Here is a 20,062-nt window from a genome sequence, read left to right on the forward strand (position 1 = left end):
GGCACAGAATCCGAAGCGGGCTCCGGGCTCCGAGCTGACAGCACAAAGCCGGACACAGGGCTCGAACCCACGAACCGTGAGATCATGACCTGAGCTGACATCGGATGCTTAACCAACTGGGCCACCCCGGCGCCCCTCTACTACATGTAGCCTGACAAGTTAAAAAAATTATGTTTACCTACGAATATTTATTATATCGTTTAGGCTTTGTATCTGTACCAGTAACTTTTTTTCTTAAAATGAGTCTCCAAATGTGTAAGTTGTTTCTTGTCTCCACTGCTTCCAGTCTAGTAATTCCAAGTGCCCTTTTTGTAAACGTGATAAAATGTTGCTCACTCTGTTTTGATGTAGTTAAGCTCTTCATTCTCCCAGTGCACCAGTGCGATTTCATAGGGCTGGATTTCATGTTTTTCTAAGACTTGCATCACATGCTTCATCTAGAAGAAAATGAAAAGTAAGTAACCTGAAATTATACCCGATTCTCTCCATACAGAACTGCGTCATAGTGTTAAGGGTTATAACATTTGTCATTACGTTTGGTGACATTTCTTCTGTTTAGTTTTTACTTAGCAATAATCTTGCCTCGGATAAACCTCACTGGCCACTCACTGCCACTGTGAAAGCTCTTCTGATTAGTTTTTAAGGAAAAGGCAAATTTGTTGTGATATTAAACTCATCGGAATATTAACTTGTCTTCACATTTAGAAAACACATTAGCATAAATAAAATTAAAATTATCACGTTCCACAACCAAAAGAAAACCACGAGTTTTATGGTTTGTATCTGTGAAATCTTTTTAAAAATGTGTAAGTCCCATACTTATAAAAATTTAAACAACATAAAGGTATAAAGTAATAATCTCTCTCTGCTCTCCTGAATTCTTAATCCCCAAAGAAAACCCTAATTTGCTGCATATTCTTCCAGACTTTTAAAAATATGTGTTTTTTTTTTATATAAAATTAGATCATACTATGCATGTAAACATGTTCAATGCTACTCTCCTTAATGCAGAAACCGCAATTTATTTAACCTTCCTCAATGTCCCTCCACGGATTATTCCTACTCTTGAGACACTATTACAAGGTTGCAAATGCACCACCCTTATGTATCTTTGTGGTCCGATGGGGGTATGTCCTCAGGAATTGCTAGATCAAAAGACATGCACACTTACTATTTTGATAAATGTTGCTAAACTGCTCTCTAAATCGGTTTTTCCAATTTTAGAATCTAAACATTTAAGAAAACATTTTTTTTTTTTTTTTTTTTTTTTTTAAGTAAGCTTCATGCCCAGCACAGAGCCCAAAGTGGGACTTAAACTCATGATCCGGAGGTCAAGACCTGAGCTGAGATCAAGAGTCAGATACTTAACCGACTGAGCCACCCAGGTGTCCTCAGCAGAGCATTCTTAAAAAATACTGGGTATTACCAGCCTTTTACATTTCTGCCACTTCAAACAGCCAATTTTTCTTTTATTTATTAGTCATTTATATTTCCTTTTCTTCAGGAAACCCCACCTTACCACTGCCGTGTGTGTGTGTGTGTGTGTGTGTGTGTGTGTGTGTGTGTGTGTTTAGTGGGGGTGTATTTCCTTTTAGTAAAAGTGGGATTTTATGAGGCATATTTTTTTTAACTAGCCCTGATATTATAATGGTTATATTTTATAATCTGCTTCTTAAATTTAATTAGGCAATTTCCTAGGAACAGATATTTTTCTACATAATTTTTAAGAACTGCGGTATCACCCAGGGAGGTATCTGACAAACTTCCTACCATTACGTACTTCGGTTATTTCTCATTTTGCTACTGTAAACAGAACGCCGATGAACATTTCTGTACATCACTCATCGTGCATAAATGCAATTACTTCCTCTGGATAACATTCTAAATGTAAAACTTTGTTGAGTTAAATATAAAGCTTTGATCTGTATTATCAAACTACCTCTAAGAAGGTTATAGTAAACAAACTGTGATCGAGATAATGAAGAAATTGTTTCCTGTGAGTGAGAAAGTTCTAGAAAACTTGATCTGAGGTAAGACCTTAGTGCAAATGCCAGTGAACTGTGATTCACTTTGTAGATTATCATGTACAAAGTGTAACTAACTTCTTTCTGTCTGCATTGTAGCTAGGCTGTTCTAATTCTTCACAAATTACTATAAGCCCAGAGGATGGAAAATGGAGGAAACTTATAAGCCAAAATATAATCATTTTAGAAGACAAATGTGCTAGGATCAATCACATAATGCAGAGCAAGTAAGCTGTGGATTTTCTGTTAATTTATCTTCCAGTGGCTCAGATTACTGACAATTAACAATTACAATTAACAGTTAACAATTTTTTTCTCAGAAAAAATTTTACACTTTTATACTTTACATATACTTACAGTTTTGTCTTTCACATTCCAGAACACAGCAGCTCCTTCTCTGATTTAAAAGAATAAAAGAATCAATTAAGTTAACAGTGGAATACGTTAAGGCCATACATAAAGCCATGCTTAGGTAGCTTCTAGAATATATCCCAAAGGCAATTTTTACAAATGTGATTACTTATTTGACATTATGGTCCCTAGATGATTTGCTAAAACAAAAGAGCTATTATTGAGCTTTTGATACAACCTGAGCTCCCCCAAATTCATGATTTCTCACATGGTTTGCAGAATAAATAACTCTTATTGTAATACTATATAATTTCACGGATCTGAACTGTTTCATACCTGGTTCAATTCTGATGTACAGAAATCAGAATAAGGAAATTTTTGAGACCCGTCTTAGCTCTCATTAGGCAGATTCTGCTATAGGAAAAGAATAAAGGATCATGCTTTTAATAGTTGTGGAATGAAGAGACTGATACAAATTAAAGCCAAAGATGGCTAAGAGTGCCCACAGAATAATGCCACCCATCCTTACAGCTCTTGGACAACAGTGAAGCCACAGGAGGCCTCTGGACCTAGTTCTGGCTTTGAAAGAATTTAAGGTCTAACTTGTTTCGATTCCTGAAGTCTGACACACTGAGCTATTTTTGGTAGTAAATAAAAAGAGAGCGAGAGTGAGAGCAAGAGAGAGAGAGAGAAAGGTATGGCTCTTTTCTTCCTGGAGGAAGGAAAGGTGGAATTGAAAGGCAGGTAAAATACGGTGGCTTCCTACCATTCTTCAAACATTTCCTTTTTTTTTTTCTAATTTAAGCAAATATTTTTTTGTTTGTTTTGAGAGAGCGTGCATGTGCGTGCATGAGCAGGAGAGGGGCAGAGAGAGAGGAAAGAGAGAATCCCAAGCAGGCTCCGTGCCGTCAGCCCAGAGCCCGATGTGGGACTTGGTCCCACGAACCGTGAGATCACGCCCTGAGCCGAAATCACCCAGCCGACTGAGCCAGCCGGGCACCCCTCATTCTTCAAGTACTTCTTAAGCGAAGTGCTTAGCCTATGTGTGGCTCTGGGCTTAGCATCTGGGATACCAAAATGAGTATGGTCTGGTTCCTACCCTCACGGAACTCCCAACGTAGAAAAGACCGACTGACAGGCCTCCAGCTGCAGCCCCACGTGGTGAGTGCCCTGAGAGGTATGCAGGGCACGTGCTGAGACGTACACGGGAGGACACAGTTCCCCCGGACGAGCAGGGCTAGCCGAAGGAGCAAACGAGAGGCGGCGATACGGCCGAGGGAACACCCCGGGCTCAGGGAGAAGGCGTGAGGGAGCAGGGCAACATCTCAGAACAAACAGCTAGTTGTCTGCAGTGCGGTCGTGGACGTGGGCAAGTACCGGGCAATCAGGTCGGAGAGGCAGGGAGGAGCCAATCTTGTGCCATGACGGGAGTCTGGTCAAGCTCCGCAGAATTTCTGGCAGGAGAGTGCAGTGATGAGAAAAAACGATCCTGCCCACAGACTGGCAGTGGGGTGAGATGGCAGGCAGGGGGTCGGGTAGCCAGCTGCGGCCACCAGCCGGTGGAGGGGACAGAAGGTGGATGCGATTGCCCCTTAAGCCACAGCCAGAGTATTAGCAGTTCAGAGCAGCCCCTCCAGGCAGATGAGAGGGGCTGGGAAGAGCGCCCCTCTTTTGGAGCTGTGCTGTGCGGTCTCAGGCCATGCGAGCTACCGAGCGCTTGAAATGTGCCCGGTCCACGCTGAGAGATGCTGGAAATGTACAACACACACTGGGTTTCAAAGGCTTAGTATGAAGAGTGTAAAAATCTCATTCATTACTGACTGATTACATGCTGAAATGACAGCATTGTACACATGCTGGGTTAAATAAAATACATTATTAAAATTAATTTTGCGCAATATATATTGTTACCGGTGTTCAAAAGTAAATCTTTTTTTTTCAACTTTTAAACATGTGGCTACTAGAAAATGTATCATTACATACGGGGCTTGCATTTGTGGCTTGCATTGTATTTCCACTGGATGGTGGCGATCTAGAGGCCCTCAGACAACCAAATTCCTCACCTGAGTCAAAGGGGATGCTATTCTACTTGGACCAAATGTTGAACTCTTGATTATCTCCTAAGTTACTTAATAAAGGAAGGTAAGGTTCAGCCACCTGGCTGGCTCAGTCAGTAGAATGCACGACTCTTGGTCTCGCAGTTAAGTTCAAGCTGAATGATGGGTGTAGAGATAACTTGAACATACATAAAAAAGGAAGGTAAAGGGGCGCCTGGGTGGCTCAGTCAGTTAAACGTCTGACTTCGGGTCAGGTCGTGATCTCACAGTTCATGGGTTTGAGCCCCACATCGGGCTCTGTGCTGACAGCTCGGAGCCTGGAGCCTGCTTCGGATTCTGTGTCTCCCTCTCTCTCTGCTCCTCCCTGCTCACATGCTCTCTCTCTCTCAAAAATAAATAAAGATTAAAAAAAATTAAAAAAAAAAAAAAGAAGGAAGGTAAGGCATTGACAGGAACCAAGCTGGAGCTCCAGTTACCAACTACGAAGACTGGTATCACAGACATTTCATCAAAGTTTGGGTTCTTATAGATGTTCCTTGTGTTTCTGTTCTACACAGAACAGTCCCATGACTGTGGGTAATTCCCTTAATCCCTCTCACCCTCAGTTTCCTCAGCTGCAAAATGAGAATAACAGACCTTCTTTAAGAGCTGTGGGGATAATATGAAATTATTTTCAGTGGTTCCTATTATCATAACCATTCTCACTCAGCAACTCTGGACAATTTGGTATTAAAACAACCTTTAAGCGGCGCCTGGGTGGCTCAGTCGGTTGAGTGCCCGACTTCAGCTCAGGTCATGATCTCGTGGTCCATGAGTTTGAGCCCCACGTCAGGCTCTGTGCTGACAGCTCTGAGTCTGGAGCCTGCTTCACATTCTGTGTCTCCCTCTGTCTCTCTCTGCCCCTCCCCTGCTCATGCTCTCTGTCTCAAAAATAAATAAATATTAAAAAAAAGAAAAAAAAAACCCTTTAAATAAAATGAATAACTCTACGTGAGTCAGGGTCCCAGGCTAAAGTCTCTGGAGAGGTAAGGTGGTCTAAAACTTTAACCAAAGAGCTACAGAAGGAGGAAAAAAGAAGAAAAGACAGCAGAGTAGTAGCATGAGTCTGATAAGGGGCACTGAAGATGAATGGAAGGCAAGGTACTTTTATGTATTCTTAGTGAACAAAAATCCAGATTTACAGATAAAGGCAAGCCATGAAAAAACTGTTTCATAAGAGACTTCACCAGAAAATTCCTAAAGCTGACAAAGTCTCCTAGATGAAATAACAATTAAAGGAGAAGTTTAAATCACAGGTACATTTTGAACACATTTACTATTAAGGGAGGAGGTACACCCTCAAGTTTAAAGACCAGTGTCTGACCACAAGCCCATCTCCCAGTAGAGCTGTTCTCTTGTCTTACCTGAAGAAGAATATTGTTCCAGGATCACCTTCTTTCGCAGAATGTTCCACACCCATCACCAAAATATTTGCTGCATCTGTGATATAAAATAAATGAGTGAAAAGCTACCACCATAAAGTGACCCAAGGTTTATGAGTCACCTAGAAACTTTTAATAAAGTACGTATGATCATTCCTTCATAAGCCATTGAGTGTTCTATAACATTCTGCCCATCTTTGTTAGGTTTCTGAAAATATTTAATATGTGAAAAAGACCATAAAAAATTACTTTTACAAAACACCCGAGGCACTATTATTAGTACTATTTAAAACCACTCACTGACAACCATTTTCACTCAGTAATCATTAGTCCAGTTAATAATTATTGAGGTCTTAGTTTCAATACAACCAAGTTTCAGGAATTACATTGTTTACAAAATTCTCTTCCTTTAAATATGATGTTATTAATATGATTTTAATATTCTCAAAGTACTCATTTTGATGGATTTAAATCATGTGAAATGTGGGACAACAGAAAACGTATAGACACAAATATAATGACCGTTTTAAAATGTGGGTTCAGAGTTAACCATGAGAACGACCACTGTAGCCACCTATAGCTAAGTATTTTAACCTTGTACGTATTATTAAATATGTTAATACACATGTTATCAATAAGTATATATTAGTACACTTAATATTTGTAAGTATGCAAATATTCTATAACATAAATTATGAACATATTTTAATGTATCAATTAATAAGTACACTCCTCATGTGTAAAAAGTTATATAAAATTTAACTTAAAATTAGGACCCACAAAGCTTCAGAGCTCCTGGTAGAGGTTGGGGAACGGGGTGTTCGGATTAAAGACCAAATCCAAACTACCTTTTTTGGGTCAGCTCTAACATCCCTAAGCACTATATCCTCCAGAGGGCAAAGTTCACCTACGTAGCCAAGAGCAACATAAATGCAATGGAAAAGACCCAGGGCACAGGACTGGGACAAGAAGTCCCCCACAGTGCAATGCACAGGTCACCCTGCTGACAACTTTTGGGATCAGCCAAGGATACACCTGGAAAATTTTTTATCTTCGGGGCTCCGGACAGAGCTCTGTTTTCCCCAATCATGTTTGTTTCTGCCTTCAAACAGCACAAAGAGTCTGTTCCGATCACCAAAGAAGAGCACAGTGGCATTTCAAGTGTTTCTTATGGGGTCAATGACTCTTTGAAGAATCTTCTATGTAGCAGGGAGGTTTTCAACCTATTATTGCTTCTTTGTGGTAAATTTATGAACTTCCATCAGAGTGTTTTAAGTTACTTATTTTTTACTATAAAACAGGCTATTTTTTTTTTTCAAGAATCTTTCGGGATACTATCCTAAAATCCTGTTAAGTTTATTTTGATTCTCTTTTTTAATATGATTTGTATTCCTCTTTTAGCTAATTTTGTTAGTTTAAAAGTACTGAATTATACTGGTAAATTTTTCTTTAAAGGCTCTCCCTAACATTTCTATCAATTGTATGGCCTTTCTGTAAGAATAAAACAACTTTTTTATGCGACAGAAATGAAGTGCATGGCCTTTGATTATCCCAAGTCACAGTGATCCTATAAGTAAATCTTAAAAAATCACACTGATTTTAATCTGAGAACTAAAAGTTCTCTGTAAATACATTTTAGTTTCTTATTTTTGTCATTTGTATAAAGAGATTCAACATCATTTTTTGTGATAGATCCTTTAAATAGAAAATGGAGCGTAAACAAATGAATATTTACGATGTATCACAGGAAAACTATTTTCTGATACATTTTAACATATTTGGCCCAGGTTCAAGATGTACCTCTAGGCAAGCTTGTTACTTCAACATATCCGTGGGAGGCCAGATCTTGAGAGAGAGTTCCAAGATGATACTCGTCTGCAGTTGCAAACGCTGTGCAGTGCATCAGGTCCTGTTTCGGCAAGATCGGCACGACATGGGTTACCAAGAGGTTGAAGTGTCTGTGATGGCTATTGCTTTCCGGGACTCCATTTTGCAAAGCAAGCACTCGAGAGTTTTTGTCAAACGTCTCAGAGGTTCATACAAGGCATATGCTGAGAGTGAAGAAAAAGAAGCTAAAGGGAGATAGAGTTCAGCCCAATCCGTGAAAGGACTTTCTTCCGCCAGCCACCAAAAAGGTGGAGTGGGCTCTCCAGAAAACAGAACTGCCCCCTCCCTGGTGGTAGTGTTGCAAACACAGACTAAAACAAAGTTACAGAGAGGATTAAGGCACCATATAGGCCTGGGGGCCGTGGTATTTACAGTCTCTCTAAACCTGAGTTGCTGTGACTTTTTCACCAACATTATTATTTTAAGGTCATTTGATAATTTGCTGCTAACCTTTACAGCAGAGATTATTGTTGTTTTTTTTAAAGTTTTTATTTATTTTGAGAGAGAGCAAGCGAGAGCACAAGCAGGGGAGGGGCAGAGAAAGAAGGTGAGAGAGAGAATCCCAAGCAGGCTCTGCGTTGTCAGCTTGGAGCCCCATGCAGGGCTTGAACTTAGGAACCGTAAGATCATGGCCTGAGCTAAAACCAAGAGTCAGACAGCCCACTGAGCCACCCAGGCTCCCCCAGAGATTACTTTAAATCTATAAATGAAGTACAGCACTTTTTACTCTGGTTAGTATTAAACAAAAAATTCTGTGTATCTGAGTGGCCTATGTCTGCCCAGTGCACACACAGGGAGCAGTACGGCACAGCACTTTTGTCAAACTGTAAGCCACAACCATCCATGAATCCTGCTACCGATCTGGTTGGCCCAAACCAGCTTAAAAAAAAAAAATTAAAGGGGCACCTGCGTGGCTCAGTTGGTTAAGCGTCCGACTTCGGCTCAGGTCATGATCTCACAGTCCGTGAGTTCGAGCCCCGCGTCAGGCTCTGTGCTGACAGCTCGGAGCCTGGAGCCCGTCTCAGATTCTGTGTCTCCCTCTCTCTCTGCCCCTCCCCTGTTCATGCTCTGTCTCTCTCTGTCTAAAAAATAAATAAATGTTAAAAAAAATAATTAAAAAAAGATTAAATACAATAAAATAGAAAACATTAGAGTGCATCATTCATAGTAAGGGTAAATGTTACTTTATCGAGTTTTCTGTCATTTATATGTATGTATGTGTTAGGTAAAATACATTCCTCACTAGGGGATGAAGTCAATAAAGTTCAAAAGCTATTGACACAGGCCTTAAAGAGTTCACAGAATTTGAATAACTTTTTTTTTTTTTTTTTAAATCAGAATGACAGGTGTGCCTGAGTGGCTCAGTAGGTTAAGCACCCGACTTCAGCTCAGGTCATGATCTCACAGTCCATGAGTTCAAGCCCCGCATCGGGCTCTGTGCTGACAGCTCAGGGCCTGGAGCCTGCTTCGGATTCTGTGTCTCCCTCTCTGCCCCTCCCCCACACACGCTCTGTCTCATCTGTCTCTCATCAAAAATGAATAAACATTAAAAAAAAAGTTAAAAGAGGGGCGCCTGGGTGGCGCAGTCGGTTAAGCGTCCGACTTCAGCCAGGTCACGATCTCGCGGTCCGTGAGTTCGAGCCCCGCGTCAGGCTCTGGGTTGATGGCTCGGAGCCTGGAGCCTGCTTCCGATTCTGTGTCTCCCTCTCTCTCTGCCCCTCCCCCGTTCATGCTCTGTCTCTGTCCCCCCCCCCCCCAAAAAAAAACAAAAAAACGTTGAAAAAAAAAAAAAGTTAAAAGAGAGGCCGGGTCACGTGGACAGGATGGGGGTGGAGGGGTGCGGCTGGCGATGTGGCGTTCCTGTGGGCTCGAGCACGTGACTTGGCAGAGTGACCTCACGCGGGAATGGTTTGGGATGCCGGCAAACTCGCCAGAAGGGTACGGTAGGGGACAGAGGCCGGGTGTTCTTGGGGACCGAAATGGGTTAGTCTGTTTTGTATTACCAGGACTTTGGGACTAAATTTCGCCCTGTTAGGATTTATCCCCACCAACCACGTATTTAGACATGAATTGTTCACCTATAAGGTAAAATCAGGTAGAAACATCAGTTTCAGAAACCCCCTTCCGGCCACGTTGTACCCTCACGGCAAATCCCTCCAAGAGAAATTAGCAACCACATCCCGTGTGTCCTAAAACTTTGGTCCCATTCGTTCCCCACAAAAATATTAACTGCGAAGATGCAATAGCTTGGAAATGTTGGAGGACCCCCGAATCCCAGACTTCGGGGTAGGATCAGGGGCTAAGAGACGGGGAAATGCACAGACGTGTCCACTTCTCCCTCGGGGTGTCTCCCCACTATACTACCTGCACCAGCCACCTCTGGTTTGTAAGAGGCAACTGAATAGGGCAGGAAGCTTAGGTTCCCCATCAAATTCACTCTCCTTCCCAGCTCCATCAATCTGTCTACAACACTCCCCAACAGCCCTGAGGAATTCATCGGATAAAGAAATGATTAGCAAATACCAGAGGAAAGGAATGTTTGTAAATTTTATTATTTGATTTTCTCCAGTTGGTGCCCACGGCAGAACCAAGTGAGGGCTGGAACTTCCAACTAGCTCCTCTTCCCCAGGCCCCCGCCAACACAGACCTGATGGGAAGGCAGTAAACCTCAGTCAATGCATCCTCACGATTTTTGCCATCAAAGTATCACTTGAACTACTATTACTTAAGATTGTATCAATCTTAAAGGACATAAGTCAAATTTCATATTCCTTTAGTAAATTTAAAATCAGTTTCACCTGACCACTAATGGAGAGTAACTATAAAAGTCAATACAATGAAAACGAAATGTATTCTCAAATTCTACCAAAGTAAAATCATTGTCAAACATAAAGAAAAAAAAAAAGTTAAAAGAAAATCAGAATGACAAAATGTCTACTTAGAGGACTGCTGTGACGTTTAGACAAGCTGATGAATGTCAAGTGCTCAGAACCATGGCTAGCACAAACAAATGGTCAGTCACGGTTAGATTATAGTTGTTCTTACCGTGTGTACGGGTATGTTTAAACCATCCAAATTTATGGGAGGTGAACAAGTGTATCAAGTAATTTACATCTGAATTTTCATATGTTCACAGTTTTATATTTCTGATCAGAACGAGTGATTCTATGGCCATTTGATACGTATGGTGTCTGACCCACTGCTGGTTAAGAGAGGCTTAGGAGTCACTGAATCAGAATTTACTCTTAGGAGTTACTCATGTCACCATTAAACTCTCTCCCTTTCTGTTATGCTCCTAGTACAAAATTTCAGAAAAGCAGTATATTGATTCCTTTCCTCCTCCCACTTCTGTTACCTCACTCCTGGCCCTAAAGTCAAGAAATGGCTTAAGCCTGCCCTGCCTTTTCTTCAATCTGTTATGCCATTCTAATGTGTGATTTAATTTTTTTTAATGTTTATTTTTGAGAGGGAGAGACACAGAGTGTGAGCAGGGGAGGGGCAGAGAGAGAGGGAGACACAGAATCCGAAACAGGCTCCTGGCTCTGAGCGGTCAGCACAGAGCCTGATGTGGGGCTCGAACCCCTGCACCGTGAGATCATGACCTGAGCCGAAGTCGGACTCTTAACTGACTGAGCCACCCAGGTGCCACTCTAATGTGTGATTTAAAAAGCAGTAGGGGCACCTGGGTGGCTAACTCAGTTGAGTGTCTGGCTTCAGCTCAGGTCATGATCTCACGGTGCGTGAGTTCGAGCCCCTTGTCAGATTCTGTGCTGACAGCTCGGAGCCTGGAGCCTGCTTCAGATTCTGGGTCTCCCCCTCTCTCTGCCCTCCCGGGCTCATGCTCTGTCTCTGTCTGTTTCTCAAAAATGAATAAACATTAAAAAAATTTTTTTTTAAAGCAGCAGAGGAATAAGCAGATTCCCCGAAGAAACACACAAACTGAAAAACCTAAAATCAACCAAATGTCCACTCATCAGCAAAATGATTTTATCTCAATTAGAAAAAAAAAAAAAAGGCAAGTCAGACAAGCAGAAATTGTTGAAAGTGAGGATAAATGTCGTACCCCTCCTTTTACAGATGGGTAACTGATCAGCGGGTTCCCAGAGTCACTATGAAGGTAAGCACATGCTGATACACAGATCATAGGGATCCATAGCCAGAGTATAGATAGTTACTGGAGTACAGGAAATCAGTTATGTGCGTAAGGCTTAGAAATGCTAACCCTATCTGTTCTTTTAAGGCTTCATGGAGTTAGAAGGAGCTGAGAGGACATGAGATTAAGCTGCATGAAAGAAAGGAATCCTGCCAACAGGAGCCAGGTAAGGCCACAGTGGGCAGGCTGTGTTTGGCAGGAGACCCAACAAATTTACTGAAACTCACTAAGCAAAATCACAGGATATTAGGTTGGATGTCAGAATTACTTGTGTGACTACTACAGCTGACACACTTTGTCTGGGCTGTAGCGAGAAGAGCAGGAGGAGGCACAAAAAAGACAAAAGATGAGGAGATAAGGGGGCCTCAGTCCAAGAACTATTCCAGTAGAGGATCTTCCCGTAACTGTAAAGGGCAGAAGCCACCTGTTCTAGAATCAGAACTGTAAACTGGCAGCTCAGAGAACTATCCAACTCAAAAGTTGACCCATATTTGGGGCACCTGGGTGGCTCAGTCGGTTAAGCGTCCGACTTCAGCTCAGGTCATGATCTCGTGGCTTGTGGGTTCTGGCCCCCCTTTGGGCTCTGTGCTGACAGCTCGGAGCCTGGAGCCTGCTTCGGATTCTGTGTCTCCCTCTCTCTCTGACCCTCCCCTACTCACACTCTGTCTCTCTCCCAAAAATGAATAAACATTAAAAAAAATTTTTTTTTAAAGTTGACCCATATAGTGTTTTTTTTCCCCAATGTTTATTCATTCTTGAGAGAAAGCGTTGCGGGGCGGGGGGGGGGGGGGAACGGGTGGGGGATGGAGGTGGGGACAGAGGATCTGAAGACGGCTCTGTGCTGACAGCAGTGAGCCTGATGCAGGGCTCGAACTCACAAGCCATGAGGTCATGAAATGAGCCCAAAGTCAGACACTGAACGGAGTCTCCCAGGCACCCTGACCATATAGTGCTTTTAAGATTTGAATTCATCCTCAACAACAAATTGAGGTTTCACACAAAAGCCAGATTTCCACCGAGATCTGACCAAGTGGAAGATCTGGCAATAATCAACTATTGAACATAATTGGAATAGAATATAATTAGGAATGAATATAATTAGGAATAGAAATAATTCAACTAATGAATATATTATTCACTAAAGCTGAGGAGGTGGTCCCAGTTCTCCAGCCCACGCAGCCCCTCCCACCCGCTAGGTCCCTGCCTGCCTCACCATCATTCGTTGCTGATCAGACTCGTCCGTGCTAAAAACACATACTATCGTGCACTCAAGTGCATTCAGTCACTACTTCCATGAGAAAATACATTCTGAGTTCCAAAAAATTATAAATAAATTTTTAAACACAATCTGTTTTTACTTAGCCATTCCAAGGATTTTTGCAGACTTTCTGAAGATTGTCACCTTTCCTTCTTTCCCTGTCTCCTGTTTAGTTTGGCTCAAAGTTCTGGCCAGCATCACAAAAACTTACACGGCTTGCCACACTACTTTCTGTATCCTTAAGCCTTCTGGGACTCACTCTCTCTGTAAGTTATGGCTTCTTCCATTAATAAATGATTTACAAAGTTTTCCAGATTGATTTGTTAGATCAATCTTTTTTTAGGTTTATATCCTTTGCTGTAAGTTTTTTTTTTTTTTTCCTTTGCTTTAAGTTTCAAGATCGCCCTGAAGTCCATTTGGTAAAGGGAAAGAGGCCCACGGAGTGTGTTGTAGTCCCGTTTTTTCCGTATTAATTATATTGTTATATTGTGAGAAGCTTCCGTTTTCATACGTCTTTTTCTGGATTTTTATAATGAATCATATATATAGTGAGAGCACAAATTTCAGGCTTTAGGACAGGGATCAACAACTTGTTCTTACGTAGATGTGCCAAACCAACCTCAAACACTTACTCGATTTAACACTTAAATGTAGGCCTTTCTATTTTAAAATGTTAAAAAAAACCCCAAAAACCTAAAACCGAAAGCCAAGAAAGCCACAGTGTTTCAATATGTGTTTTGTTTTGCTGGCCACAGAAAACATGTTCCAGCAGATGGGGCTAGAAATCTATATACGATCCTTGCTTCAGTGCATCACACGCTCTGACGGAACACTTTTCTTAAAAAAGAAAGCTTATTTTTATTCACATTCTAGTACTGAAGAAGAGTAATGCATTACTGTAATGCTGCCTCTAAATACGAAAAGAAAAATGCATGTTTTCCTGTTATGTATAGACCGTAGATAAAAGTTATACAACACAGATACGTTTTACGTCAGCAGGACAATGCTTTCACTTTTAAGTTTCTTGACTCCATCCCACGGCGAAAAAGCCTTCTGTACACACAGTACACAGCTGCACGTGGGCACACATACCAATACGTGACACAAAAATTTCATGAAATAGTATTCATTTCTACCACGATTAATGCATTCTGATGCTTTCTCTTATATCTCGCTAAAAAACCCCCCAAAAAACAAAAAAACCCATCGATCAGTAACAACCCACTAGTTAACTCTGCAGTACAAGGACATGCCCGTCTCCATGCCGATCAGAGCAGTGGCTGACGTCCTCTAGCATCCTCTTCCTGAGATGAGACGCACCAACAAGGAACACTGTTGCTGCCAAGATAAACTACGAGCCAACGGCAAGCGGGCTGAATATCTTAGTACGTTACGATCTCTGCAAATGACACCAGGTAAAGAGTCGATTCTAGTACAGCGGGTAGTGACTAACCTCACTCAGTCAATTCTGGGAGCTTGCTGTGTGGCACAGGAAAGAGGGCGAGTCAGGAGCACGTGGGGGGAATGAGACAAAGCACACCTGCTCTCTGGTGCAAAGCAGAGTCCTTCCTGTCTGTGTCCAGAGGGGGAGAAAGGGCTATCCCACCACTAGGGACTCCCCAGCCCCAGGATGCCCACGTGGAAATGGGGTGGCCCTCCATGTGGGGCAGATAAAAGCCAGTCTTCGGCCCTGGGGATATAGGACTTAGCCACACTTCAAGACTGCGTTCGCCCATGAAGAGTAAGATCGTCAGAAATGATGTTCCAAGGGGGGGCCTGGCTGGCTTCCTGGGAAGAGCACACACTCTTGATCTCAGGGTCATGAGGCCGAGCCCCACATTGGGTGTCGAGGTTACTAAAGAAAAAATAAATGCTTTTAGAAACATAAGATTTTCTATTATTTCCCTGTGCTCTTCAGAGAGACCACATGCTGCTTCTGTTTTTGCAAAACTGCATCTGAGGTCACGCCTATTATGTTACATAATATCTTGTATCTAAGAACCCAGCACGTATATGACTCCTTAAATTTGGTGATAGAAAACCATAGTTCCTCATAAAACATTTTTAAGTTTTTTTTTTTTTTCCCCGTTAAAGAACAAAAAAAGTATAACCCAGGAGGATTCCCTTCTTTAACCACTGGGCTTCTCAGAACTAAATGTTCACCTAGATTATTCACACCAGGTAACAGTTATTTCTCTGTTCATGTCAATTGTTTGCTCCATTTCAAATGTAATACTTTCATTATCTCATTTAAAACTACATTAAATTTTGAAGATCTACTTCAAATCCTTTCCTGGAAGCAGAAAAAATATCCTCAAAAAAAAAAAAATAAATAACGAATTCAAGAAAATTGCCTCCAAGTCGAAGGTCAGCCCAAAGAAATAATGTCTCTTTGAGAGTTTACAACCAATAAAAAAAAAAAAAAAAAAAAAAAGTGACACCTCTGACCGTATCATCCTCTTCATTAAGAAACTTGATTACTGGGGCACCTGTGTGGCTCAATTGGTTGAACATCCAACTTTTGATTTTGGCTCAGGTCACGATCCCAGGGTTGTGGGATCAAACCCTGTGTCGGGCTCTGCACTGAACATGGAGCCTGCTTGTGATTCTCTCCCTCTGCCCCTCTGCCCTGCTCACACTCTAAAAAGAAAAAAAAAAAAAAAAAAGACTATTCTCTGTGCTGCTAGGTGTTACAAAAGACAAAATGGAGATCTTCCTCTCTTTTTCTAATTTTTTTTTTTTAACATTCATTTATTTTTGAGAGACAGACAGGGCGAGAATGGGGGAGGGGCAGAGAGAGAGGGAGACACACAGTCCGAAGCAGGCTCCAGGCTCCAAGCTGTGGGCACAGAGCCCGACGCGGGGCTCAAACTCACAAACTGTGAGATTGTCACCTGAACCGAAGTCGGACGCTTAACCGACTGAGCCACCCAGACCCCCAGATCTTCCTCTTTCTTGGATCTGCCACGAATTCAGGTTTTTACACTTCATGTCATCTGTCACTTAAATACTGCATTTCCCAAATGATCACAAAGCTAAACAATACAATTAAAAAATCAGGACCTGTGGGGCCCCTGGGTGGCTCAGTTGGTTAAGTATCCAATGCTTGGTTTCAGCTCAGGTCATGATCTCATGGTTTGTAGGTTCAAGCCCCGTGTCAGGCTCCACGTCGGCCTGCTTGGGATTCTCTCTCTCTGCCCCTCCTCTGCTCGCTTGCACGCTCTCTCTCAAAATAAATTAAAACAGCTAAAAGTAAAGTAGAAATAAACAAAGCTAGAATCCAAAGCAAAAATCATGAATCAATCCTAATGTCATAACTTGAGGATCAGTAGTGAAGGTCTATCAACCTTTTTGAAGGAAGTGAACTATGCAGTAAAAATGACAACAACCCCCCCCCCCACACACAAATTAAACATGCTCAGAGTCTACTCAGAATCAAGATTTTAAGACTGACATTCTAACCTGTTTTCTGAAAGATTCAGAAGGCCTGATTGTTTTAAATATTCTCAATTCTCATTTTTAACGTTGATGACCATAGACATGAAAGATCCCTTTGCCTCTCTTCTCTCCTTTCTAATTTAATAAGTATTTGTTACATATAAGACACAGTTCTGAGTACTATACAAGGTATAAAAGTTAGCAAAGGGCTTGATCTTAACCTTAAATAGTATTTATCATGTAGAAGGGAAATGCAGTTGTATCTGAAAAATTCTCATAAACCTCTAACAGTAAATAAAAACACCCTCTTCAACCCTTAAAGGCCAGAAAAGCAAAAACCTCTTGCTGTTTTCTGACTATACCCATTTTCTGTCATTTCACTACCCCATCCCATACAGTTACCACAGGCTAATGAATGCTTACCTGTCTGCATAGCTACTGAAAATGTTAAAAAATTATTTTTAAATGTTTATGTTTGAGAGAGAGAGAGCGCGCGCGCCCACGCACATACATAATGGAGGAGGGGCAGAGAGGACAGAGGATCTGAAGCCTGCCCCGCACTGACAGCACGAGCCTGATGTGGGGCTTGAACTCATGAACTGTGAGATCATGTCCTAAGCTGAAGCTGGGCGCTCAACTGACTGAGCTACTCAGGCACCCGTTTTTTGTTTTTGTTTTTAAATTTGATGAAGAATTTCTACAGTTTGATTTTGTTTAATGGGTGTTTTTTATAATACCATTCCAACACTGGACTTAATAGTAGTCTTTTTTCTCAAAGTTTCCTTAGGCCAATAACTAATCTTTTCATAAATTATATTTTTATATTTAATTGCCTATTTTTGCCTTTATATGTATTATTATTATCATTTAAGTAGCCTTCACACCCAGCGTGGAGGCCAACGTGGAGCTTGAACTCATGACCTCAAGATCAAGACCTGAGCTAAAATCAAGAGTCAGATGCTTAACCAACTGAGCCACCCAGGTGCCCCTCTATGTATTATCGATTCCTAAAATGAAGATGCTGATTCCCTTTGGATGTCACAGGTTTTACTATCAGACTTCAAAGCCCTTGCTGCCAGATCTCTTACGTTCACAGCAAGGCTGTGGCGCAGCGGGCACTCGATTACAGTGCAAGTAAGGATTGTACGCACAAGGCACCATCACACATTTACCTCATTCACAGAGAGAACTGGAAGGTTGGTCCTGGATGGCTGCCTGGTCCTCGACGCTTTCAGTGGTCTCTTGATTTGCGGAAAGTCTTGTTTAGGAACAACTGTTTCCGTTGATATAGATGAGTACTGCCGCTCTAATATTTTTATAAACCACTTAGAACCTAATAGATTTGGTTTGTGAGTCACTTTCCTGTGAGTACTAAACGATTTCCTGGTCGGAAGGTGCACTTTTTCACCCTGGCAATGTGCAGCATTTAATGGAGACAGTATGTTTGTATTTGGTATTTTCTGACTTGTTTCCAGGACCTGGGACTTACTCAAATCACCCGCTGCTGTCTCAGGAAAGAATAAATCCAAGTTCTGGCTTCTCGTCACGGTGCTGCATATTGTAGTCTCAAATTCCTTAAGCGGTTTTAACGTTCGATGAGCAAGTCTTTGGCACTGATACACTTTTGATAAAATACAGTGAGATCCGGCCAGGGCTCTGAAAAGTCTGGCTGACATTACCACATCCCAAGCTAAAAGAAAAAGAATTAGAGGTTCAAGGCTTTTTTGTTTTTGTTTTAATGTTTTCAAATATATACAGTATCTTCCTAGGCAATAAGCATATTTCTGTAAAACCATTTGCAAAACAAATACACCTTAGCCTAAGACTAGAAAAAGAATGAGGTTAAAAAAAGTCAATGCAAGTGCTCCCCGCCACCTTTCCTTTAATCAACCTCTGGCCTTCTTTCTGGAAGATTACAACACTAGAAAGCTAGTGACATGACAAGGACCTAAAAAAGAAAAATAGAGTGATGGGATCTTTTCGTTTACTTCATTAGCATTTACCATTAAATGCTTCATTAGCATTACCATTAAAAACAATCTATACTTCTAAATTCCTTTACTCAAAATTTATTCAATGAGATCAACAATGAGTTAGGGCCATGAAAGGACAGAGTTCCCGCCATCAGGTGCTAATGGTCTGGAGGAGACAGGCATTTTCAGCTGCCCATTATAACTCAGTGGAACAGGCCCTAGGTTCTATGAAAGAGCTACATACAGTACAAGCTGCGGAGGAAACACACTAGGAGCTCCCCGAATTCTACATGAAGAGTCAGGAAAGGTTCTCGGAAAGATTCCAGCTGCTTCTTGAATGGCAAAGGGCTCTTCAGGTTGAGATCGGCCTGGTAGTGGGGGTAAGGGATGTGAGAGACACGTGTTCATGCTCCAAAAGAAAGAGACTGCATATGTAAATAATCCCCTCCCCTTATTTAAAAAAAAATTTTTTTTTTAGTGTTTTTATTTATTTTTGAAGGAGAGAGAGAGAGACAGCATGAGCGGGGGAGGAGCAGAGAGAGAGGGAGACACAGAATTTGAAGCAGGCTCCAGGCTCTAAGCTATCAGCACAGAGCCCGATGCGAGGCTCAAACCCACAAACTGTGAGATCATGACCTGAGCCGAAGCTGGACGCTCAACCGACTGAGCCACCCAGGCGCCCCCCCCCCCCCCCTTATTTACAGCATAAAATATTTGTTCTGTAAAGGCAAGCCTATTGATAGGCAATCAATACTAATAATTCTTTATAAAAATAGCATGTTAGGTGCTAGAGATAGAATAATGAATCACTGATCTCAGAATTCACAGTCTAGCTGGGGAAACAGAATAATGTGATTAAGTTCAGAACAGAGCTATGTGCCAGTTGCTATGGGGCCAAGAGAAGGGAGCATCTCAGGCGAGGGTGGGTAGGACATATTGACAGAGGTGACATTTGAACTGGGTCTCAAAAGGGCAGAGGGATCATCAAATCAAACACTCTAGGTACAGAGTACTGTTTGACCACCAAGGTGCAACTTGAGGGGAGGCAGGAGCAAGTTGCAGATTAGGACTGAAAAGGAGCCAGTGGCCAGTCAGTGATGCAAAAGTGTCTACAGGTAGGGGGAAGCCACAGCTTTTCAACGTGACACTCACACGGTCAGATGTATGTTTAAGAAACCTACGTTCGGTAACAAGGTAGACCGGGAACAGAGAGAGACCAGGGCCTTACTGGGTACTTTCTACACACTAGGCCCTCCGCTTTACCTCACTGTTACCCCAGGAGGCATTTTACAGACGAAGAAGCTGAGGCCGAGAGGCGGACTCCCTTGCTGAGACCTAATTACAACCCAGGCTTTTCCAATTCCAAAGACGACACGGTAACCACTACGATTTACTACCTACCTCCAGGAGGAAGAGGACAAGGGTGAGTCACGGCGAAGCGAGGGGGGCAGAAGCTGCTGTTCTCAAAACACCTCAAAAGCTGGAACTGGGTGTTTAGTT

At 42.0% G+C, this 20,062-nt stretch overlaps 1 protein-coding gene across 2 annotated transcripts in view; it reads right to left on the reverse strand.

The window, feature by feature from the left end:
* RMND1 (required for meiotic nuclear division 1 homolog) overlaps positions 1 to 20,062 on the reverse strand; it is a 47,434-nt gene that overhangs the window by 23,367 nt on the left and 4,005 nt on the right. The window contains exons 2-6 of one of the 2 annotated variants that reach the window (XM_058735658.1): positions 17,762 to 18,279; positions 7,654 to 7,762; positions 5,836 to 5,911; positions 2,382 to 2,421; positions 337 to 437 (exon numbers count right to left, since the gene is read on the reverse strand). In XM_058735658.1, the coding sequence (XP_058591641.1) occupies positions 337 to 437; positions 2,382 to 2,421; positions 5,836 to 5,911; positions 7,654 to 7,762; positions 17,762 to 18,265 (830 nt within the window). In that variant the 5' untranslated portion in view covers positions 18,266 to 18,279. The remainder of the gene's footprint in view (positions 1 to 336; positions 438 to 2,381; positions 2,422 to 5,835; positions 5,912 to 7,653; positions 7,763 to 17,761; positions 18,280 to 20,062) is intronic. The other variant, XM_058735660.1, reaches the window with a different exon arrangement.

The sequence above is a fragment of the Neofelis nebulosa genome, chromosome 6 (assembly GCF_028018385.1).
Source record: "Neofelis nebulosa isolate mNeoNeb1 chromosome 6, mNeoNeb1.pri, whole genome shotgun sequence".
In the NCBI taxonomy this organism is placed as follows: Eukaryota; Metazoa; Chordata; class Mammalia; order Carnivora; family Felidae; genus Neofelis; species Neofelis nebulosa.